Below are 19,446 nucleotides of genomic sequence, written 5' to 3'. Positions count from 1 at the left end.
CGGGGTGGGTGTGAGAAACAGACAGGCAGAGCCGATCACAACACAAAAGGTGCAGAAAAATACGAGTGAGAGGATCCAGCTGCAGCAGAGGAGACAGACCGCCTCGTGCGCTCCGTCAGCCGGCGAGACACTTCGCATGTCCCCGCGCGTCACCGTGGAGCTCACCAGATGTTTTACTTGCATGTTATTGATTTCCTTCCCTTTTTTAAATTCCCTCAAGTCCAGAAACTGTAAATACTGCCCCAGAGAGAGTTGTTTAAAAAAAAAAAAAATCAATAATTCGAGATAATTTGGCCTCTGTATTATGCCGAAGTGATGAAATTGACACGTGCAGGACATCAATATAGCACTTCTTTATACTGTTGAGGGAGGTAAAAGGAATAAAACTGTGGGCTTAAAGAAAAAAACAATCAAGAAAAAGGGAGGAAGGGGGAAGTAAAGAAAAAGACTTTAAAAAACAATGGAGGGACATTTTCATTTTACAAACATTATTCCCACGTGCACCTGTGCAGAGTAAATTGGCATCCTTAAAGAAGTATCAAACAGTTCAAGAGGAAGAGAAATGTTGAATGAGAGAAAAGCAAAGTTAAAAAGAGTAAATAATATTCATATCACAAGTATTTTTTTAATCAGTTAATAAAAAGAGAAAGATAGGTGCGAGAAAAAAAGTGCAGAAAACAAGTTTAATTTTTAGAATCACTTTTCCTCAAGGCCTGTTTATTTTGTGAGTCCAGGAAATTGGTAGATTTTCCTTCCAGGCAGAGTAAAAATCAATTTTGGAAGATGTGCTTGTTTGCACCTGTATCGAGTGAAAAGCAGAAAATTACAATGTGGTCTACTGCCAGGCAAAAATTTATATCCACAACAATAACAATAACAATAACCCTCTGTCAGTACACCGTGCAGGAAGGAGGAAAATGAAACAACAAAAGGTCCACCAATGTTTTAGAGTCCAGGAAAATAAATGTATTTTCAGGAAGTAAAAAGAAATCAATATTTTATTATGTTTTTCAAGGAACTAGGGAGATTAGTTTGTACATGTTTCTACAGTCAACAGAAGAAAGATGGGAAAACAGGAAACACAAAACAAAGAAGGAACATTTAAATTTGAACCCACAAAGTCCAGCTTTTTTTAATATGAAAAAATGACAATTTTTAAGGCACAGTCAAACAAACGGTCAAATATTTCTAGATATGCTCATGCGCCACTTTATTTAGCCTAAAGGGGAAGTCACCATGCATGTGCACCACTGCTGAGTAAATCGTCAGCAGCACTTTTCTCCTGTTAGAATCAACTGTTCAAGACAAACATATAAAAAAAGGATGGAAGGATGAAAATAAGAAGATGAAAAAGGAGGCCAAAATGAGACACAGGAAGAACGTCAGACTCCTGTTTTAAGAGGAAATCTTTATTAATAAGTCAAACATTAAAGTACAAAACACACCAGCCCTCTACAAGAAAACAAAAGAAACTTCTTTAAAAACTTTGTTAAAAACTTCTCAAAACATCTTCAACAAACCTTTTGACAAATGTTCCAGGCAAGAAAATTAAGATTGAACCCCCCAAACCCTCCACCCTCCACCCGGTCAGAGGCCTCACTTTGCTGCCTGCTGAGCCTGACGGCGCAGCAGCACGTAGATCTTCTCTTTGATCCAGTCCTTGTTGTACGGCTGGTACGTCTGTGTGTCGGCGCGATACCTGAACAAGCAGCAGGAATCAGATTCAGTTTCAGATATTTTACAGTGTCAGGTTTCTCTCTTTCCATAGGTAAGAGGGTTGATTATTATTATTATTATTATTATTATTATTATGGTATGCATCATTTTTTTCTCTTAGGAAAAAAACTGTTGAATGAGACACTTGATTTCTCTGTTTGCTCGTCTTCTCCTGAAAGGTCAGAAGTCAAGTTCGGCCAGTTGCTGGAGTCAAAGTTTGCGCTCACTGTATGAATGAAAATGTGACCCCCTTGAAAACAAAATGTACACTAAAAGGAGTTTATTCTTTCTACTTCATCATATAATTTTATATCATTTATTAGGATAAAATGTAAAAAGTAAACATTCCTTAAAGCAGCTGAAAATGTCCCTGCAGGGTTCCCCTACATGTAAGAGAGTACATGTTTTAAGACTAGACAGCCAAAGGACAGCAGCGTGCACCAGTAAGAACATTATACATTTATAACACTGAATTTCACCATCTTATGGCTGATGGTTTTAATGGCCAATTTTCTGCACCCACAAAAACTCCACATAAAGTCACACCCACAGGCACTTCTAGAGGGACTGAGGAAGGGTGTTAATAACCAGGTGAGCAAACCTCCCCCCTGAGCAGGAAACCACAGTTACCATGGTTATGTATAAACACACAGCTCGCCCTGCTGTTTTTTTTGTACCATTAGATCATAATGAAAATAAACCAATTTTAAATCATTCACAAAGACTGAAAGAATAGATTTCATTAAGAAGTGAGACCTTTGATTAAATGGTGATAGCAGCTTCCCTCATTAATGCGCTGCACATACTGGAGCATCACAATGCTAAAGGATTCTAAAGTCCACTCTCCCTCCTCACTAACATGAACACTGTGAACCCTGACATGGGTCCAAACAGAAGCAAAGACTAGTTTACATCCACTCGCTGGCATCATTTTAGCTGACTGCTTTGTAGTCGTCAACAAAGTAGCAAGAAAAGATCACACCACGAGAGACATTTCACCTCATATTGTGCGTCTATAGAAAATGCCTTTCTTTCTGACAGTTAACAGATATAACAGTGAATGTTTTTGTTCTAGTAGTGCCAGCCGTTAATACTTTGAGTTCAGTATTCTGAATTGTGACCCTCTTCATGACTGTCTCCTAAACAGAACAAGCCTCTGTGATGCTCCTTAAATGGTGACTTAGTGTATGTAGCATGCACAACATGCTGTATTAGTGTATGCTGCACTTTTTGATCCTTTAGAGAGATTTCTATTACAATAATTAATTACTAAATATGGACAAACTTACACCAAACAGCTGAGGTCCGCCAGGTCATCGATGAAGTCAAACAGCTGACTGATGTCGTACGTTATTGACGGACTGTTGGGGTTCATTCTCTTTAAATGCTCCTCGTACATCTTACACACACCTGGACAAGAGACAGGAGATACACTATATTAAAGTTATCAGTGTAACAAGAGAATAAAGACAAATATAATGTAGAATAGGGATGCACCATATAATCGGCACGTTATCCGTATCCACAAATTATGGCTTAAAAATGACATATCGGCCGATATTTGCCGTCGATAAAATAACGCTTTAATTGTGCCAAATTGCTCGATGATTCCCTCAAAAAGCTGGACGTAAAGCTATGACATTAACTCGGCGCGTGTGCGCACGCAATGCCTGCGCCACGCCTCCTCCGTCAAGGGTGAAGAAAGGGTGCTAGATGTCTGCGGTATGGCAGTTTTTCAGCCACTACAATAAGAGTAGGCATGATATCAACCCCACTACAGGGGAGACTCGATGTTCTCTGCAATTTGGTGGAAAAAACCATGTGCCTAATATATCGGTATTGAATTCAGCAAAAAGGGTTGGAAAATATCAGGATATCGGATATCACCTGAAAATCCAACATCGTGCATCCCCAATGTAGAAGAATGATACATTTTAAAAGGAAATGGATACCCTTTCCAGCCTCTCTTGCGAAAATAAACATTGCTAAAATGCTTAACTGTATATTGTTACCTTGATGGTTTTATTCCTACATCTTGGTCAATAAATATCCCCCCCAAAAAAACATATATAATCAGGCATGTTTTAGCAATGACAATGACATGACGATGGGCGTAATAAATTATAATTTCATCTCCCAGGTGGTTAACATAAATTTGTCATTGAATTTTAGTTAGATTTGAACTTAAAAGTTACATGCTCTAATCAGCTGACTACCAACATCTCTCAGTCACAACTAAGTTTGTAGTATTTATGAAAAACATAAAAAGTAGAAAAAAGTAGAGATGACTGGTGGGTGAGTTTATTTGTACTCTCTGTACCAAGTGTACACTAGCTGCATAGATGTCTACCATTAAAATAAACAGATACAACTACACTATTTACAGACAAAAGGTAGATTGGAAATGTCACAGACATGTCATGTAAAATTATTGCCATCATATTTTTACTTGAAAGTCTATGAGTAACTCTTGTTTGTGTTGCAGTACAGAGACATGTAGCAAGTCCTAACAGATGGCAGGAGACCTTCTTTGTCAAAGTCAAAGAGATGTTGAAATATTATTACATGTCACTCTAGGATTGTACGAGTCCTTCAAAAGACAGAGGCACAAAAGCACCATCAGCATACCTTCCATACACTCGTTGACGGATTCATAATCAGCATATGTTCTTCCCTCTGGCCTCTTGGTGGGCTGCACAAGCAGGATTGTGTGGGACTGAAAAAAGACAAATGTTGGTAGACTGTGATAAAGTATTCCTACTAAAACTTCACTTTGGAATAGCCAGATACATTTTTTTCTGTAGTTCGTTTGTTAAGTCGTATTGTTAGCATGTAGCTCCATGTGTTTTAACTGTAATCTGTATGTTTTGTATGTAGGCTACATTTTGAGATTCAAAGAAGGTGAATCTTCGGCAACATACGCTGGCAAAGTAGCATTCAAAATTTAAAACACTAAGGTGCCAGTAAGTTGTAAATCTTATTTGTCTGAGTCGGTCAGTGTCTTTCATCGCAGCTGCTCAGGTGCCAGACGTCCCCCACACTCATGCTAACGTTAGCAAACAGCTTGAAGACTTATTAAACGATTTATCTACTGAAATTACGTATTAAAATCGACACGCTAATTTGACTGCTATTGATCTCCAACAACACGCACAAATCTATACTATATGAACTGTATCAAGATTTACCAACCATGATTTGAATGTGTTTTTGGTGGGTTTCGGCCGATTTTCTTCAGATCCTTTTACGTTTCAGACGAGTTGACCTTCGACACCGGAAGAACAACTCTTCTTCTTCTTCTCCTCCTAATTATATGGCAGATTGAAACGGTACATACCGCCACATACTGTACCGGAGAATAAATAGTTGTATTTATTTTTAAAATAAATTCTTTCTGAAATAAATATATGAATACATAAAAATATACACTAATTAACAAATATACACTTGGCAAAATGGGATGAAAATTTTAAAGCCTGGAATATTTTAATTTCTAACGGTTTCGCTTTGTGCCGATTAAATCTTACTCTATTGGTTGATTTAAATATAACGTTGGGTGGGTCGACAAGATTATGTGCATTCTAATTTTATTTATTCAAGCCGCCAGTGTTTGCCGAGAGGAAAAATAGAAAAAGCTTAAAAAGAAACGTCTAACAACGTTGGGATCCTGAATGCACCCTGAGTGAGCGAGAGAGCAGGAAGTAGTTTACACCAGCGGCCGGAAGTTCTGTGAGAAGACAGGAACAACAAAGAAGAGAAAGTGCCCGGGTTTTAAACCTACTTGGGAACACACCAGAACACTAAACCAAGGAAATTACTTGTTGTTCACAGTAGGTTCAGTTTTGTTCTTTTTAATCCGATATTCCGGAAATATATTTATTTTGAGCTGTCCAAGTTATGCAGCGTTAGCTGCCCAGCGCGGCCGCTGCCTGCTCTGCCGTTATTACATTATTGGCTAACTAGCCATTTTTAGCCCTCCGCTAAAGAAAAGAAAAAACCTCTATGCGGAATGTAGACGGTGAGATAATTAACGGGACCGCACAATGTATTGTAATGAATTAATAAATAATAAATAAAGTGACGTTAGCATGAGTCGTATTTAACCGTCAGCAGTTCAACAAATATCAATTATTTATTAATTACCGGCGTTTAGTCGGGAACGTGAACGTTACATACCCACTTTGATCAGCATTTACCTGTCTTAGGTCCGAAGGATGATCCCCACTTAACTAACTTGGGTTCAGAAACTGTCAAGTGTACCGTAATGTAATACTCACAAGTATATGGGTGCATGGTGAGAGTTAATGGTCAATGCAATCGGCCATCCTTCCCACACTGGGCGTGAAGTGATCTCATCCTAGTTGGGAGACAAGACCCACTGTCTTTGTTTTGTCCAGAAATAGTGCAACCAAAGCTGATATTAGACCTCAGCAGAGATGGGTGACCCAAAGTTATTGTCTATTTACTACAAGTGCTTCTTTGTGTTTCTATATTTCCTCTCCAAACACTTTCTGATGAACCACACAGAGATAATTTTATATTAAAAGAGGCCTCGGGGTTTCTGCTTGATTCAGCTGAATATGGATCATGGGATCCTAATAATGTTAGCTTTGGCTGCTCTTTGAAATGCAGTTTTTGCACAGAACCAGTGGAGTGTGAGCAGGGAATGATATCACAATCAGACACCTGTTAATGTTGGCTGATTGTGGGCCACCTACTACTTTACGACTGCAATTTCTTACATCAATAATTGTTATTTTAGAAAACAAATCTTTAATTAAGAATAGTCAGGGATGAAGGATAAATTATATATTCCATATTTCTTTTGTCAGGTGCCACAAACTGTAGGTGTATTTACAGATCAAATGTGTGCATAGGTTTCAGAAATTGCAGACAAAAAAAGGAAAAGACTTAATTTTTGACTCCAATTTTAATCACACTAGGAAGTATGGCCAGTGTGGACAGGAAGAATGACGGGAATCAAGACAGACTTGGAAGAAATGTGAAGTTATCCATTTTGGTGACTTCTGCTAATTGTTGACATTGTGACAGGATAAAGTCCTGGAGTTTTTATGCATCCAATATCTGTATAATTTCACACAACAACATATCTTTTAAAGTGGAAAAGATCCAAAATATAATATATACTTTTTGTGTTTTTTTAAATCACTGTCAAGTACATTTCAGATCTCAAATTTGCCTCAGTAGGCTTTACAATCTCTATAACCTAGAACACCCTGCATCCTCACTGGGTGGTTTAATTTTATCTCTGAAATCACTCAGACCACTTTAGTGCCACAAACATAATTTAGCCTTTTCTTATTTTCCCCAGGACAAAAGAATTTGGTTGCATGTGAGGACAAGTGTCTGCCGACTCCGAGCCAACCATGGCGAACAATGCAGAGGATATCGAAAACAATATGGTCAGTATGAAAGAATGTGTTCACAGCTTCTCTAACGCTCTGTATCTCTCTCAGCATTAGTGTATTGGGTAATAATTACCCAGTAGTTTTAGTTGTGTGCAATGCTGTGTTTCAGTGTCAAGTCAGTGATGAAAGAGTCATCGGCCTTTAAGTCAGTTTGAAAACCTTTTATACCATTAAGACGATTATGGATGGTTATAAGCCGTTAAAGAAAGACTGTGACTCACTCAGGGGGAAGCATTAGGAATTGAAATGTGTGTGTGAGTTTGCTGCCTGCTTTTAGCTCCTACTGTAAATAAGGGTGTGGCTAAGTGAAGAAGTCAAAGTCCCTCTCTGCTGTCAAAGTCCACATAACAACCTTAAGCCTTGAAAAAAGTTTTGTTTACACCATAACACAACTACAGAGGATTTTCTGTCTGTCTGTCTGTCTTAAACAGCATATCATGGTCAGTATGATGTCAGACAGATCAGCGGTGAGGTCAGACAGCTGAGTCAGGTCATTTTGTGTTGTAAAAGAAGTTGTTTAACACATTGTGACACATAACTACAGTATTACAACCATACATAACTTAAAACAAATTCAGCAGCATATTCTGTGTCTCTTTTGAGATATAGGCAACTTGACCTTATTCCCAGCACTCAGAAACACTGCCACACTGTGAGGTCATTCTGAACAGGACCTGTTAAAGAGCTGTGGCAGCTTTCACTCCTCAGACCAGTCTCTAGAGATGCCTCCTGTCTTCATTTCTGTGAACCTAGTGGGGAGATTGCTTCATCTCTTGGCTGCCTCATGTCTTGACTCGCCTGACAGTTTCACTTCACACAGTCTCGTTGGTTTCCCGGATTATGTTGTCCTGGTGGGACAGATCCTCAGGGCGAGAGTGGGAACCAGCGCTGTGTTGTTTACTTTGGGGGATCTGATTTCGGCAGTGTAAATGTGACAATTATCAACTAAAGGACAAACATTGAAGGCTGATAAGAGTTTGCTGTAGTGTTTTGCCAATAAAAATAAAGGAAATGCCTGAAAATAGAGTTTCATCTGATTATGCAATTGTCTTGTTGACACGAGAGGGAAGAAAAACATTTTCTTTGGCTATTTCTGTGCAAATTCTTTGGTCAGATTTTTCACAATCTTTCTGGTTTCTCAACCTTACATTACATCAGATCTTGAAGGTATAAATCCGTGACCCACAACATCCCTGTTTTGGGTCTGGTGTCTCCTTTACTAATGCGAGTACTGCTCACATGTAGATTGTAGATGATCCTTGCTTAACTTCATTGCATGCTCATGCACGGGTCTCTGGTATGGCTTTTGTTTTGAGTGTCCAATTTATTTGAAAGGAGAAATTATCTTCTGCTTAAAACCCCAACTCGTCCTTTGTGACAGTAAATGAAGAGTGTTTGTGTTTTGTAATGTTGGTTAGACAAAAAAAGCGACTGCCGATGTGACTTTCAGCTTGAGGAACTAGAGCCTGAACTTTGAATGATTTCCAAGTAGGTATTTACAGGAAACGCGGGGAGATAAAAGGGCAGTGAAAGTGACAAAGATCAAATTAGGCATGCCAAGGTGAACCAGCATTGTCGCAGTTGGTTTGCTCACTTTATCACTGTAGAACTTTGACCTTTGGCCTATCAGGATATCCTTTAATGGTTTAAAAGTTTATCACTTGATGTTGAAGCGTTGGACCACACCTAGCTGGAAGATTTGATCTATAGGCGTGTGCTTGTTGATTCTGAGACATCCAAGAGCTGTGTGTTCTGTTTCTTTGATAGTGTTAACATGTCTATTTATATAAGTTCAGTTTGTGGAAGAAATGTGATATTTAAAGTGTCCGTATGCAATTATTTTACACCTTGAGTAAAAGGTGATTCTTCTCTTTTACCTAAAGGACACACAGGAGACCAATGTGTCCCCTGAACCCGCCCAACAGCCACAGGAGGCCGCAGGGACCAGAGTGCGGTCCAGAGGAGGCTCAGGAGCCGGAGGGGGAGGAGATGGTGGAGGTGGTGGAGGTGGTAATGGTAGTGGCCCGGAGCAGAACGGGCAGCCCCCTGCCGCTCGGCCTCCACGTGTGGTGGAGGCCGAGGAGGACGAGGATGAAGAGCTGACCCTGAAATACGGGGCCAAGCACGTCATCATGCTGTTTGTTCCCGTGACCCTCTGCATGGTGGTCGTCGTAGCGACCATAAAGTCTGTCAGCTTCTACACGCAGAACGACGGGCAGAGATTGTGAGTGATTGAATTTCTGGTTTCTTTCCTCAGTAAACTGATTTTTTTGGGTTATAGACAAACCAAGACCTGTGAGGGCGTTATGTTAGGCTTTGGGAACCACTGATTAACATTTTCTTACCTTTTATAGCCCAAACAACTAATCTATTGATCTATAAAATAATGACAATGAAAAAAGTAATTTGTTGCAGCCTCAGACTTGTGCCTGATCCTAGGCTCATTAGTATTTGGTGTTTGAATGAAATGCAACACAGCTGCAGTGCCACCAGGGGGAGTTAATGTAATGTATATCACACCTACATAGTTTGAATACCAAGACAATTTGCATAAGGTCATTAAAGTCTGGATCCGGCTCAGGGCAAATAAACAGCAACACATTTTATATCCGTCTCATCCGGAGCTTTTTAAACTCCCAGAAACCGCACTTAGCTCACTCACATTTAGGATGACCGACAGTTAAAGCCGCCGCACATAAGAAAATAATATTTCATATGTAAAAGTTTATTTTATTCTCTGGTTGTTGCTGTTTGACTGAGATGTGTCTGTAATGTCTACCAGGATCTACACACCCTTCCCTGAAGACACAGACACAGTAGCACAAAGAGCCGTCAACTCCATCCTGAACGCCACCATCATGATCACTGTGATCATCGTCATGACCCTGGTGCTGGTGCTGCTATACAAGTACCGCTGCTATAAGGTAAATGCTAGAAATACCTGTTACATCACACATGTTGCAGTCCTATTCACTATAGACTTGCACAGAGCACACGTTACTAAAACTAATTACGGCTCTGTTTGATTCAAGTTGCTCAGCCAAGAGTCCCTGCATGCAGTGTGATGCACCGTCTAGTAAACAGGGAGTGATTTCGAACACACTCTGGGTGTTTTCCTCTCGGGTGGAGTCACCGTGGACTCTGTGTACTAATAGTTTTCACAGGGGTCGTTTCAACTTGCCGTACTCATAGGTGTACCTTCTATCAAAGCGCCTTTCATTCCATTAAAGTGTGCCAGTTCCTGTTCTTTCTGCATGCTGGCACACTGTCATGGCTTCCAGGGAAATTTCATAACAGAGACATCACTAATGCTATTAGTTCCACCCGTACTTTCCTGTGTGTGTGAAAATGTCAGCTGTTAAAAGGGTCTCTCTGAAGGATATAGGTTTGTAAGGTATTGTGCCCCGACATGTGCAACACAATGATATCAAATGAAAAACAATCACTGTCCTGAAAGGGCTTTAGATAATCCCCATGAATATTTGACGATTTAACAACAGAAAAGGTTTAATCTTTGTTTAATACCACAGACTGTGTAATAAACAAGTGTATGCAGCCACTGTGATGTCGCCCATTGGTTTGGTAACTAGCATTTTGAAGCCTACGTTTTTAGTGCCTCTGTTTTTGGATGGGGGTAAAGTGGAGAGGCGTAGAGTTGGCAAATGCGGGCGCTGGTTTGGCTCAGAGGTTAAATCAGCGGCCCATGTACAGAGGCTACAGTCCTCGATGTGTCATCCCCACTCTCTCTTCCCCTGTTTCTAATAATATCCACTGTCCTCTCTGTGAATAAAGGCATAAAAGGTCCAAAAAATAATCTTGGATGGAAAAAAAAAGTAGGCAAACACTAACTTATCAAAGCGATACATTAAAGCGCCAGTTACGCCGATTTTCAACCACAGTCCTATGATGCTGTTACGGGGCGCTAATGTCATTATGGTAGAAAATAAATTTGGCTCTGTGCCTTTGGAGGGCGCTATCCGCTTCTTCAATGGGCCTCGAAAAACCTCCGCCAGATGGCGCGTTTAATGCCAGCAATAATATTTGAAATTAGCACAATAGCTGTGGAGCTCGTGTTTTGTTCATTCTAGATTCCTACAACACCCAGCGTGCATTGCGCCCCTAATCTAATCCAAACAGGTGAGCTATATAAATATTTTCCTCCTGTACAGTTGTCATGAACATAAAATGAGCTAAAGAAAACAAAACTGTTTTGGTACCAGGCTGTAAACATGTTTGTTTCTGCTTTTTAACACGGGGCTCTATGGGGAGTGACTCACGTTTGGGCCACCTTCAAGTGGCCATTCGAGGAACTGCAGTTTTTAGCTCTGCTGCGTTGGCGTCACTTTTAAGCCCCAGATGTTGCTGCTTCATTTGAACCAGACAGCTGAGGCAGCAGCTGTGCAAATCAGACAATAGATTTTCACATGTTTTGATGTTGCGTTGGGTTGTTACCCCACCCAACCTGGTTGACAAGGTAGTTTAAAACAAACAGTAGCAGCAAGTTACTGCAAGTGTATGATATCACTGCTTTACGTTAAATCCAACTCTAAATCTGTCCCTTCACAGGTGATCCAAGGCTGGCTCTTCCTCTCCTCCCTCCTCCTGCTCTTCTTCTTCTCCTACATCTACCTCAAGTAAGCCTCGACCCTCTCCTAAGGTTCCCAGTCGCTCTCATAAATGTCAGATAGTCTTGTTCTTTATGATGTTGGATGGAGTTATACCAGGTGTGTCTGTCATGTCTCTGCTCCGTCCAACAGAGAGGTTTTCAAGACCTACAATGTGGCCATGGACTACTTCACCCTGGCAATAATAATTTGGAACTTCGGAGTGGTGGGCATGATGTGTATTCACTGGAAAGGTCCTCTGCGGCTCCAGCAGGCCTACCTCATCATGATCAGCGCCCTCATGGCCCTGGTTTTCATCAAGTACCTGCCGGAGTGGACCGCCTGGCTCATATTAGCCGTCATATCTGTCTACGGTAAATCCCTTCTCTCCTCTGCTCTGTGTACTTTTAAGGAAGAAACCAAAACCTTTGAAGATGTTATTTTGTGCGCCGACGTTCAGACATCTGGTTCCTTTTAGTGTTTGGGGGGAAAAAAGGGGAAATTGACAAGATGTATCCAGATGTGTGTGTGAAATAAGTGTTGACAAATGTCGTTATTTGTGTGCTTGAAGTGGGCAGGAGAGAGGATGTGTCTCAATACGTAAATGTACATAAATACATTACGCACATGTTTTCAGGAAGTGTGGGTTGAAAGACAAATTTCTGAGAAAAGGAAGTTCATAGCTGGTCTTCAGATGCCTACCACGCCGGCCAAATTAGCTGCTGATTTCCAATAAGTTGCAAAAATGTTCAGAATTCTGTAGAAGAAAATGATTGTAGATATTTGAAGATGCTTACATGTTTTTGTCTTGACACGCTAGAAAGGGGTTCAGACAAGTTGGCATCAGTCCAGTGTTAATTGTGTTAACAAAAATTATGACAATAAATGTTTGTCAACGACCATTTTTTCATGACGAGAGCTAAAATAGATCTTTGATTTTAAAAAAAACAAACTGTTTTATTATTGCCGATATTACTGCCACTATTTTATTATTAAACTGTTCGTTAACGAGCCGAGACTAAAGTGTTAGTGGTGAGCTGTCGGACATTTAAAAATCATGATGATCATAATGTTTTAAAGCCTGAAGCACCAGTTAGAGATAAAGTGTATCAAGAAGATGGTTATGAACTTTCTCTTGCCCTTTTTACGCTGTGGTTCCGCCTTAATGAAGCTCCGCCGTCATGCAGCCTTTGCCATTTTACATCGGATCAAGCGACGCCGGCTTAAAGCCGCCCCAGTGGGTGTTTTTAAATAGCGTTCCGGCGGAGCAAAACGTGCGCAAAGTGTAAACAGCGCGTGCTTCACATGCACACACAGAGCTGTTCCGCCCTGCCAGCTCCGCTGTTTACACAGACGCCGTTTCGTCGCTCAGAGGCAGAACGACCTCGCCCCACCATTTCGCCTCTGCGCGTTTTACATAGAAGACTGAACGTAACAGAGGTGCAATAACCCCGCCGTGAACTGGCAGTGTACAAGGAGCTTCTGTTAACCCACGCTCTCGGCTTCAGGCTCTGTGCGCCCTCACAGAAAACGGGGTGTTTTATGTGTCACTTGACGCTTCCTCTGCGCTGTCAGGAGCGATCATCGGCTGGCTGCTTCAGTCCAGTTTTCGGTCAATGACATTCTTGTTGTTTAGTTCCTTTTCTAAGAAAAGAATTAACTGGAAACTGATGTTATGTGGAAGTAGACATCCGGATGTGGTTTTGACATACTTGGAAATTCACTGCACTTATTTATTTGTGCGTGGAAGTCAACTTTTTTAAAGAAGATTTAGAGCTTTTGTTGTTACTACCAGAGCCAGAAACTGTATTTTCACTGAAGTCCCTGCCTCCTGTTATCACAGATGTCATGTCAGGCTGCTGTCTCTCTTACGGAGCCCTCTGTTAAGTGGCTAACACCACCTGTGTGGCCTCTTTCTTCTCCCTCCTCTCAGATCTGTTAGCGGTGCTCTGTCCCAAAGGGCCTCTGAGGATCCTGGTGGAGACGGCTCAGGAGAGGAACGAGCCCATCTTTCCAGCTCTCATCTACTCCTGTAAGACAGACTTATAGACATTAATCTGTTAAACTGAGGTTTATAGATTTGTGTCCTTTCTAGTTTCTCTTGTAACACAAATCTCGACTTCTTCCTCAGCTACAATGGTGTGGCTCGTCAACATGGCCGACACTGACAGGCCGAAAAGGAACTCAACAGAAGCTGCATCACCTCAACAGGAGGCTCCAGAAGGTGCGAGCGGTGTGTCAGAGTGATTGATGGAGGTTTTGTCTGCTGCTGGATGTTTACCATTTCAAGCTCTGTGTTTAGTCGATGTTTAGTCTGACTGGTGTCACTTGTCTGCAGGCGTCGCGTCCCCGGCTCCCTCCGGTCTGTCTCAGGACGACGGAGGCTTCACCCCCAATTGGGTCGACCAGCAGCAGCACCAGCTGGGGCCGATCCAGTCCACCGTCGAGACCAGACAGGAGATCCAGCAGATGCCCTCGGCTCGGCCTCCTGTGGAAGACGACGATGAGGAGAGTGAGTGCTGAGAGCAGGAGATTTAACATTCGGGCCATTAGGAAAACAGTTTGATCATCTTTTGTATCATATTTATGGGCATGAGTGCAGTGTTTTGAACATGGTGGCTGTAGTTCTGTTTTCTAGCTTTATTGAGGTCTTTGTAGTCCGGGAAGCTTCAGTGGCTTCTCTGAACTGTGCAACAACACCTCTTCAATATGCCAGACAGAAAGAGGCATCAGATCTCTTTTAACAGTGCAATTGTCTTGGGGGGAGTTGATTGGCCCTTCTTTTTAGATACATTACAGTCTATGACAGCAGCTCTTAAAGAGACATCATGTCTCTTAACAGAATTTGATAGAGCAAAGGATGGATGATGAATTATTAATCAAAGCGCTGCACACTGTCCGCTGTATGACTTATTCATCAGCTGGGAGCAGAACAAGGCTCAAACCTCTCTAAAAAGGTATTTATTATCGTTTGGTATTAAAAGAGACCAATTTGTGTCACTTGGGTGTTATTATAGATACAACTTGAGTAACAATTAATTAAAAATCATTAAATTGGGAGCTGCGAAACAAAGACACTGAGGCTCCATAGAGCTGGGGGAAACTGCAGATCTCTGGGGGCTTGTCACTTCAAACCATTTGATTAATGATTAAAGGTTTTATTCTGGTATTTTTTTAAAGCTGGAACTGAATGACTATTAAGTGCAAAAAGTTTAAAAAGTTCTCGTGTGGATTTTGTAGCATGCAGCTGCAAAACAGGCAGAAATGTCTACAAGGTAATCCCCGGGGCAATTTCGGATCCCATCGGCAATAGTCTGACGACAATATAGCCTCTGCGGACGACGGTGAACATGTCGGGCGTGTCCGGTTTAGCCAGCTGTTAGGGATAAACGTCTTGATGATTGATTCAAGACTTATTGATTGATTTAAATAAATGTCTGTTGAGTCTGTTGAGTCTCTATCTGGTAACACTATGATGCCTGAGCCTATGGCCCACTGGTGAAAGCTTTTGCATTTGCAGTATATAGTATTATTACAGACTGGGTGTCTGTGGCGACATTCGCCGAAAAAATCACAAGCGGCGCCCAGTTAGTGACGCGTTTTCCATCAGCCAGCAGTGGTTGGTCTGCCAGAGAGGGTAGGCGGAGCTAAGCGGCTGCTTACAACTTCAACAATAAGTGAAAATCCAAAGAAAAGGAAACAAACTCGACGCTCAGATGAAGGCAAACAGTCTGAAAAGGAAAGTGAGGAAGAGTAAGAGTTAGAACCGTGACAAAGGGAGCCAGCCGTAGACGATGGGTGAAATTGGGACATGTTCTCCCATATGTACCGATTATTGCCAGTGGGTGGCACTCAAGAACACAAACCTGAAATATTCGTGATTGTGTTTTTAATTAACGGCTCTTAAGTGATCATGATGCAGATTAGTAACAAGTCCACATGAAGCTTTGTCAGGTCTGTCCTCAGGAGGAGAAGAAAACTACTTTAAAATGACAAGTTTGTTGAACGGAGGGCGGATCGATCATTTCTGATGCATTCGAGGAAGTCAGGAAATCTAAACTCTGAACGGCTTTTGCGACACAGCGTCAAGGGAATTTGTCTCAAGTTGAATTTTTGATCTAGATTGTTAGCTGTTAGCATGCACATGTCTGTTTATAGAGATTAATAAGAAGCTAAGTCGTCATCAGATGGCGCTGATGGGAGCCGGGATGTCATCACGGTGGATTACGTTCCGCCTGCTTTTGCTCTGCACACAAATGTTTTTCCTGCATACGCTGCAGCCTGCCGATACATACATATACATATATATTGTTTCTTCCATCGATACAGCATTATGATCATTTACCTCCCCGCCCTGATATAAAGCCCGGCTCTGTCATTTAAACTCCCTGATTGTCTCGACGGCCTCCTTGGTGTGTAATCATCATCATCTTTCAGTTCCTCCCTCTCCGACGCATAAAACATTTTGGGAACATTTTTATGTGTTCCCCTCTCTGTGAAATTAGTGTGTTCGACTGTGAATGTGCCTCCATGTTCCCTGGCAGACTGTTTTTAGTCAGAGCAGATTAGGAAGTGATTATTCGTGGCAATTGCTACGTTTCATGTCCGTACTATTTGGGTGCCTACGCTCTTTTCTAACCTTCAGTAAATACAGGGTCGGAGCTCCTGTTTGTACAGTAATTACACGGGGGTTGGAGGGCGCGGTGCTAAAGCGGACCTCGTGTGTTTTTTTTATTTGAATCCACCCTGAATGTGATGTCTTGCTGTGTTCTCAGGGGGCGTCAAGTTGGGGCTCGGAGACTTCATCTTCTACAGCATGCTGGTGGGAAAGGCCTCGGCCACAGCCAGCGGCGACTGGAACACCACGCTCGCCTGCTTCGTAGCCATCCTCATTGTGAGTGACCGCAGCTGCTTATTTTTGTGTCACCGCAACCTCATCTCGGTCTCTCAGCACAATGTCAGCCCCACTTTATGCCAACCACTTGATTATATAACCTGTGGTGTTCTTGTCCCCCTCTGGGCTGATTTTGTTTGGTACACAATCATTCAAAGTGCTTTGTCGTCTGTGTTTGTCTGCGTCTTCCTCTGCAGGGCCTGTGTCTGACCCTGCTCCTCCTCGCCATCTTCAAGAAAGCACTTCCTGCTTTGCCCATCTCCATTTTTTTCGGCCTGGTCTTCTACTTCGCCACAGACAACTTGGTACAGCCCTTCATGGACAAGCTGGCGCTACACCAGTTCTACATTTAGCAGGACGCTGCCCTGATAACTCTCACCCACATAGCCCTCCGGCCAACAACACCACGACGGCGGTCTCTTCACAGCCGGGGAACAAAGGGCGATGCAGGGGCCTCTCCCGCCCCCACATCCCCTCCTAAGTACTCATGATGACGGGACACAAGTTGTTTTTGTTCTGCCTTTTTTTTCCCGGCGCCAAGGGAGGGTTTCCCCCTTCGACAGCAGCTGTTCTTATATATTTTATTTCTGTTTTAAACCAAGAAGTGACATTTCCCGCTCAACTTGGGAGCTCATCTTCAAATTGCCGACCAGCGGCCGGTCTCAGGCTCAATCCAAACTAAGAGATGTTAGCAGGAACATTTTATTTATCAGGAGAAGCTTTACAAAAGCTCATTGGCTTCTTTTTTTTTTCAGCAGCGCCCTGCTTCACATCCACACATTCACACCTGGGAGCTTCCCACAGTCTCCTCCATCAGGGGCTTTACAGCAGGTGCCTTGCTCAGGGACACCTCGTCGGTAGCTGTCGAGTGAAGGGAGACGCTTTCATAAAATCTCCCTTCAAAGACTTTGGTCTTCATTTTTACGACCGCCGCGCCCCCTCAACTAAACCCACGAGTAAAAAGCCTTCATCGATCTAACGGACACTGTGTGATGATATTGATTATAGATTGGTAAATGTGTAGTTTGATTGTGTTTGAGCTGTCAGTCACCAGACGTGCTTTCCTCACCGCTGTTAAGAATGGCTCACATGTGTTTCTTTTCACTTTAGACACATGAAAACCAAAAGCTCTGAAGCCGGAGCGTTTTAAACCCTGAACAAAAAATCTCACGAGCTGAAACATGGAAGATTTTATCGTCTCTAAGAGTTAAAATATGAGTGTAAATTTGACGCTGACTCATCAGAGATTTCACCGTGTTTCAGCACTTAATTTTGACCCGATCACATTTGAATTCACAGCCTGCAGACGGAGGAAAGTTCACACACACACACACACACACACACACACACACACACACACACACACACACACGAGACTTGCCTGCCGTGTCAGTCGTGTACTGTCAGCCACTGAGCAGTTCTGCTGGAGCAGTCGGAGGTTCAGTGCCTTGCTCAAGGGCATTTCAGTAGTAGTCGTTGTTGTTGTTATTGTGGGACAGAAATGTGCTTTTCATTCTCTTCCCTCTCTGAGAGTTCATTTTGGTTTTTTTACAACCTTCTCCTCCAGGGATTGTAACCTGTGATCATTCGGTCACACACTCTGAATCTTTAGGCTATAGCTGCCCTCATGACGCTCGCCTGGTGCTGTCCGGAACTATGCTACATCAAACCTGAAGATTATTTTGACTATACCTTTTGTTTTTCAAGATATGCAGGAGAGAAACTTTGTACTTTTTGAAACATCGGGGTAAATGTCAACAGAGTTCCTACACAAATCAGAAAAATACGAGAATAAAAACAAATACTTTGACAGAAATTCTGTCCGGATGAAGTTTAATTTGATTCTCGAATCAAACTTTTGAAAGAGCATTATTTGCCTTTTAATCAAGTTAAAGAAACCAAAAAGCTTAAATAAAGGTTCTGCATAAAGATAATGGCTTTGTGTGAAATGCAGAGATGTGTACGGACCCTCTGCAGCTTCTTGTTCTTATATGAGATCATGCAGACTGACAGAGGAGGACGAGCTGCTCTTTCGTTGTAGTTGCACTCGAGTTGAAAGCTTGCAGAGGTGAAACCAAGAGGGAACAATACGGTAACATTCGAGTCCTTTTTTTCTTCCCTTTATTATTTTTAGGGAATATGTTGGGTGACTGGCTTTTTTTCTGTCCTTCACATGCATATGTGTGTTTATGCAAGGTTATTCAATTCAGATTTTGTTTTTTTAATAAATAAGGAAACTCAAAACTCTTGTTTATCTTTTGTTCTTTGAGTCTGACGCGCAGATTCTCAAGTCTCTTGTGTTTATTGTTTCTCAGCCAGGGTGGACCACAGTAGTGTTTCACTGCCAAGCAAAATATGGGAGTGTCTGGTGGGAGGAGAGCGTGTGCACACATCCGATGTAAGTACACGACTCCTGGGAATCAGAACGAAAATAAAAGCAAAGCAAGCAAATTGATTTCATTAACAATCTGATAGTCGGGCTGCACGCTGGTGCAGTAGTAAGGTGCAAGTGTGAGCCTGAAAGGTTGTCTGTCTCTGTGTGTCAGCCCTGTGATTGACTGCCGATCAGTCCAGGTGTAACCCCGCCTCTCGCCCAATGACAGCTGGGATAGGCTCCAGCCCCCTGTGACCCTGAACAGGGTTAGCAGTATAGATAATAGAATGATGGATCATCTGACCGATAGCATCAATGTTGTTGTTTCAAGTCCCTCAGCAGTCTAAGCAGCACATCAGGGGACTGGTCAAAAGCAAGCCTGAGCCATCTCTTACTGTAAGTAAGGGTACACCTCGCATAGTGCGCATA

At 42.1% G+C, this 19,446-nt stretch overlaps 2 protein-coding genes across 2 annotated transcripts; one reads left to right on the top strand and one right to left on the bottom strand.

The window, feature by feature from the left end:
* Positions 1 to 982: 982 nt before the first annotated feature.
* Positions 983 to 4,993, bottom strand: LOC138591529 (enhancer of rudimentary homolog). The gene is made up of 4 exons (XM_069662156.1): positions 4,909 to 4,993; positions 4,345 to 4,432; positions 3,006 to 3,126; positions 983 to 1,699 (listed from the first exon to the last, which is right to left on the bottom strand). Exons 1-4 carry the CDS (start codon positions 4,909 to 4,911, stop codon positions 1,597 to 1,599), a joined length of 315 nt encoding a protein of 104 aa, XP_069518257.1. The 5' UTR covers positions 4,912 to 4,993; the 3' UTR covers positions 983 to 1,596.
* Positions 4,994 to 5,446: 453 nt separating this feature from the next.
* Positions 5,447 to 18,881, top strand: psen1 (presenilin 1). The gene is made up of 11 exons (XM_069662386.1): positions 5,447 to 5,546; positions 7,049 to 7,139; positions 9,029 to 9,369; positions 9,928 to 10,069; positions 11,712 to 11,779; positions 11,903 to 12,123; positions 13,683 to 13,781; positions 13,881 to 13,973; positions 14,088 to 14,261; positions 16,525 to 16,643; positions 16,841 to 18,881. The coding sequence occupies exons 2-11, from the start codon at positions 7,104 to 7,106 to the stop codon at positions 16,994 to 16,996; spliced, it is 1,449 nt and encodes a 482-aa protein (XP_069518487.1). The 5' UTR covers positions 5,447 to 5,546; positions 7,049 to 7,103; the 3' UTR covers positions 16,997 to 18,881.
* The last annotated feature ends 565 nt before the right edge of the window (positions 18,882 to 19,446 follow it).

The sequence above is a fragment of the Semicossyphus pulcher genome, unplaced genomic scaffold (genome assembly GCF_022749685.1).
Source record: "Semicossyphus pulcher isolate SPU_LCO1_2020_fin unplaced genomic scaffold, fSemPul1.0.p SCAF_14, whole genome shotgun sequence".
Classification (NCBI taxonomy): domain Eukaryota; kingdom Metazoa; phylum Chordata; class Actinopteri; order Labriformes; family Labridae; genus Semicossyphus; species Semicossyphus pulcher.
Note: the sequence above shows the minus strand (reverse complement) of the source record. Positions and strands in the feature narration are given on the sequence as shown.